The sequence below is a fragment of the Phalaenopsis equestris genome, unplaced genomic scaffold (assembly GCF_001263595.1).
Source record: "Phalaenopsis equestris unplaced genomic scaffold, ASM126359v1 Scaffold000094, whole genome shotgun sequence".
NCBI lineage: Eukaryota > Viridiplantae > Streptophyta > Magnoliopsida > Asparagales > Orchidaceae > Phalaenopsis > Phalaenopsis equestris.
Genome location: NW_018164536.1, coordinates 6027770 through 6033050, shown reverse-complemented (window position 1 = coordinate 6033050; position 5281 = coordinate 6027770). Strand labels below are relative to the sequence as shown.

At 32.7% G+C, this 5281-nt stretch overlaps 1 protein-coding gene across 1 annotated transcript in view; it reads right to left on the bottom strand.

The window, feature by feature from the left end:
• The window catches only part of LOC110020288 (protein C2-DOMAIN ABA-RELATED 5-like), a 30101-nt gene extending 25136 nt beyond the window's left edge, over positions 1-4965 (bottom strand). The window contains exons 1-2 of the mRNA XM_020718340.1: positions 4591-4965; positions 2395-2490 (exon numbers count right to left, since the gene is read on the bottom strand). Of these exons, the coding sequence (XP_020573999.1) occupies positions 2395-2490; positions 4591-4701 (207 nt within the window). The 5' untranslated portion in view covers positions 4702-4965. The remainder of the gene's footprint in view (positions 1-2394; positions 2491-4590) is intronic.
• Between the last annotated feature and the right edge of the window lie 316 nt (positions 4966-5281).

Below are 5281 nucleotides of genomic sequence, written 5' to 3'. Positions count from 1 at the left end.
ATCTCTAAAAATGCAGTCACACAGTAGGATAGTTTGGGAAGTCACTGGGATTCTCCTCAGGATCTATGACATCCCCTACCTTTTCTTTTTTTTGGACTAAAAAAAAAAATAAGTGTTCCTCATTGAGCCATTCCCATTTGGTTTTCCTAATCCTACCTTGAAAACCTGAACCTTGAATTCTTGAAGACTAGAACCATTGATCATTATCGAGAGTTTTCTCAAGTGACTCCCGTCATTTGGGATGTAATTAACTATAGGGGCTTGCCTCTATAGGGAACTTGGAACCCAGGTAAAATAAACCCTATTTAATCTTTGTATTAAATAGGGGAATTTGTCGGTCATATATAAAAGGTTCGCAGACCAAACGGATGTCACAAATCTCTTAGTTTGCAGGATTGGGTCTATCGCTGAGGTCTACACTTATCTCTCGGGAAGGTGTAGCATTCGCGGTATCAGGCACGATTATGCAAACTATCAGACCAATGAACCATTTGGTCTCATTTTTCAAAAATTAAAACATACTGCTTTCAAAACCCAAACTATATATTTATTATATTAAATTAAATTTCCAAAATTATATTTTCATATTCATATTTTCAAATCTATCTAAATCGAAGAAAAAGTTGACCGACAAAGTCATCAATATTTCTCGTGATTATACCTAGGCAATTAGCTTTAGCCAATCAAACAGAATAAGTGGGGGCACAAATGGCTCTAATGTAATCTACAATCATTTAGAGGTTGATCCAGATCAAAATTTTCATATCCAACTCTAGCACAGATGCAAAAATTGGTAAATCATTTCTACTATCATACCTCATAATGCAGTATTTTGTTTAACTCATAAACTTAAGAAATTTTGAAAAAATTATGTTTAACTACGATTACTAAATGGCAAGGATTATTTATTTATTTATTTATTTATTTATTTTTATTTTTATTTTTATTTTATTTTATTTTATTTTTTGAAACTGTTTGACTTCTACCCCAATGGAAGAATGCCCTTCAAATGGATTACACCATGCTATTGTGACAGAATTACATCCATGCTGTTGAGAAGAATATGATACTAATTTGAATTGATTAGTTCTTTTTATGACTAATAATTGATGTATACATGTGCAGGGTTAACTTCAAAATAGCCCCTCGACAATTTATATGCAGATAATAATTTAGTGTCAGAGTATCACATTTTTCCAACTTAGTCTCCCAACTATACAAAATAATTTCAAAATTGTACCTTAGGGACTAAATTTGAATATATTTTTTATATTCAATAAATTTGTATTGCAATTTATACATGCAATTTAGAAAAAAACTAAGTTGGAAAAATATGACTCTTTGAGACTAAATTAGTCAAACATGAATAATCAGAGGATCATTTTGAGATATATATATATATATATATAGATATGCAACAATCATCTAAATAATATCGAAAAAGGCTTAGGATTGTGCCCTAATTAATTAGAAAATATTTGGAAAATAATAATAATAATAATTTCATAGTATTTTAAATAAATACATGAACTAATGCATGAAAGCGTTTAAAATAATGATCATAAGCTTTTGAGATTTATTTATTTAATAAATGCATGAAATTGTGCATGATAAACCCATTCGGTACACATACCATTGGTTAATAGCACAATTTTCATATTGTTGACATCATAATGTTCAACCATATCTAAGGTCTTTCATCCTAGGTAAACAACAGTCATATAGTTCACCTATTGTGTAAGAAAATAAAGGATGCTGCCAACAAAATGAATACTCTAATTTGCAGAGTTATCAATAGATGGCAGTGCCGGCATTTGCATGCATTCAGACGGTGTCTGGTAGAGTAATTTAAATAGGATTTAGCGTAAATCAAGCCAAACATTAAAAAAAAATAAAAACTAAATCCAACGCTCCATTAAATCAATTTTTTTTTGTGTTCCTTCCTTTCTTCCTGCATTGGGTCTCTTTTAGGGTGTAAATCTGGATTTAGAAAATCCAATTCCGAGATGGATTTAAGAATTTCTTTCTGACGTTGCTCGCAAGCTCATCTCCATCGCACAAACTATCGGATTTACTGGATTGATAAATCCTATTTAACATAAATTCAAGTTGCAGTCAAACACGCCTTTAAAAGATTACAACAAAATGAGAAAAACTTTTATGATTCTGATTTGAGATGGTCAATGACATAAACAGGAAAAAGAAAATGAAATAGTTAATATAATTAAAGACAGAATTATAAACAATCATAAACCATTTAGAAATGCCTTATACAAATATTTTGTTGGTGACTACAATGTTTATAGAAACTTTTAGCAGAACAAACAATGCTCTAAACTCAAATCGTTCAGTGGAACTATATGACAATTGTTTAAAGGAATAAGAAAAACATACGAGTTTAATTGGCTCAAGCGGCTCTGAAATTGAAAGGGTTAAGTCTTCATTCCATTCTGGGTTGACATTGTTCTTAATCGCATTGGTCTTCAATTTCTGTGCTACGAATATGAGACGTGAGAACAGTGAAATAATATTATAAATAGAAGTAAAATCACTAAAACATTAATAGAAAAATAAATAAAAATTGTTAAGACATCCTGCACAAAATAAGACAAATTTAAATCTACAACCAATTGCGATGGCTATGTCCTCCAAATTTCAATGGGCATCTAAACTCTATTCCTTTGTGGATAAACCCTTGATTTTGGGTTGCATGCCACGTTCATTGTGTTCCAAGGGTGACTTCCCGGGCAATTAATAAATTAATATGAGAAAGAAGTGCAGCAGAAGCAAGACCTTTGCTTGTGGCCCCTCAAATTTTGAAAAATATAACACTACAATTTACCCAAAAAGGCAATGCAATAAATATCCCATGTATTGAATTGGAAATCATTTCAAGTTTGAAGAAAGGTGTAAAACATAGATACCACAATCAATCAATAAAAATATGACAAAAATTTCTTCAAATTGAGTGCAGTAGGAACTAATATTAAGGATTTATAATAACAAAATAAAGAGAGATTTACAAAGAGACCACACAATTCCTATGTACTTCTATATATATAACTTGAAATTTGTAATTTACATTCATAACACTTTGTTGTCATAAACCTACAAATGAATAGATGCATTTCACTTTTAAAAGTTAGTAAGAGTGGCATATTTTATGAAATATTAAAGATTTGAGTGTTATGCATGTAAAAATGAAAATTTAGGTGTTAAGTATGTAAATGCATAAGAATTGTGTGGTACGTATGTAAATGCCCCAAAATGAATTACATTATAGCACCACACAATGATAATAGAGAAATAAAACCAAATGAAGATAAGAACACCAAGACTTCATTGCATCCATGGGTAAAGAGGCACAAATAATTTCTATATTAAAAGCTTGGATGAGTATACCTAAAGAACAGTAACAAAACATATAAACTAACAAGAAGCTGGAGAATATCTCACTAAATTTAGAGTGTTTTCATAAAAAAAAGCATTAAAAAAAAACAAAAACAAAATCAAAAGGAATTCCTCACACAGAATCTCCAAGAATACAAGCAGATACATATCCTTTTCCTTCAAAATTTCATAATCAAAATCTTCTCTATTTGGATCGCAAACTCTTCGCTCAATTACTCGGAGGACATGCTGCAAGGAAACCCATGCATCCCTTGTTCACACGTGGTTCCAAAGGCATCCACTCCTTTCTCACAATTGGAAGAAAGCTCATGTATAATTCAATTTGTAGTTGAATAAGATAGAGCATTGGGGAAAGTACAAGGTTGACCATTATATTTAATGTATTATAACAAAACTCAAGGTCAAATATAACTTGATACACCAAATAAATCAACTCAATCTTTATCTCAAAAGTCTAAACCTATATACGTGAGTGAAGGGGCTAACCATTACAATGTTAACATCAACATAGTTCTTAGCCATTTGACGTAATACAAACACCAACACTCTCACAAGCTTTAATATGTGGTACATTTCTATCAAATGTTTCATTAAAATTAATAGAAATTAATCAAAAAACATGCTTTATAACACGCATGAAAACAGTTAAATCTGGGAGGTGCTGACATCTTATTTCATACTTCTTATTTATTGTAATAGCTCCAACTTCTATGACATAAATTCATGTTTCTAATTCCAACATAAATTTTGTAGGAATTCATCAGCAAACGAAACAAACAATGAATCAAGTAAACATACCAGTAATTTTTTCAATTTACAAAGTAAACGTCTCCATGGATTTTCATCCCATCATACAGAAACAGCCAACCATTCATCAGGGCTACGCAATTGAATTACGGATAACCGTAATCAAGTATCCTGCCCACATCACGCCAAATCAACACCCCTTACTCAATTAATGAACGCTCTATCAATTTCCCTGTACCACTCGACCCGTCTTCTGCTCTCAAAACAGATTAAGTGAAAAAAATCACGGAAACAGAGAAAGAACCTATTCCACTCCCTCCCCTTGTTTTTTTTTTCTTATTCCGTCATTGACTACTTATAACACATATTACAGCCAAACAACATAGAATCAAAGCATGAAGAGAATGAAGGCAATGAAGGAAATGGAAAGACCTGGCCACCCAAGCGTAAGACGATGTAGGGGTCACTGCCGCGGGTGTCTCGGAAGACGAGGTTGACCCCTTTGATGACTCGAACCCTGAGAAGCCCAATAATGGATTCCATAGTCTTTCTCCCTTCCAGCTTAGTCTGGCTTTCTTCTACTAGATCACTGATTGTTGTTGCTTCTCTCGATATCCTCCTAATCTTCAGCGGTTCCTTTCGGCTCCATCTGTGTCAGGGAAGAGGATAAGCACCTGAGAGTCAGTCGTTAACGAAGAGAAGCCGAGCGGTAGAGATGACCATTGTCAGAGCACTGGAAAGCGGCGAACAGGTCAATGTCCGGCGCATTGACTACTGCCCGACCATTTTCGCACCTGAAAATAAAAATGGAATCTCTGCTATTTGCGGAAACGAATTTAAATATGTCACATAATTTTAAAATTTTTTTAATTATTTTAATTTATAAAATATATTTTAATTTTGAAAATGAGAGGAAAAAGTAAGTGTTCAGATAAAAAAAGATATGCATAATGCGCGCGACCCAACCCCGCCCTTGATCCAACCCGTTCCATCTAGAGAAAGCAATACAATAAATATAGAGATCAGAACATTTCACATTTGAGGTTCATTCGACATTTCATACTTTGAGTTTAGCATCAACTTCTCTACGATTTGTAGAATGCTTGTCGTTCAGTATCTTCTA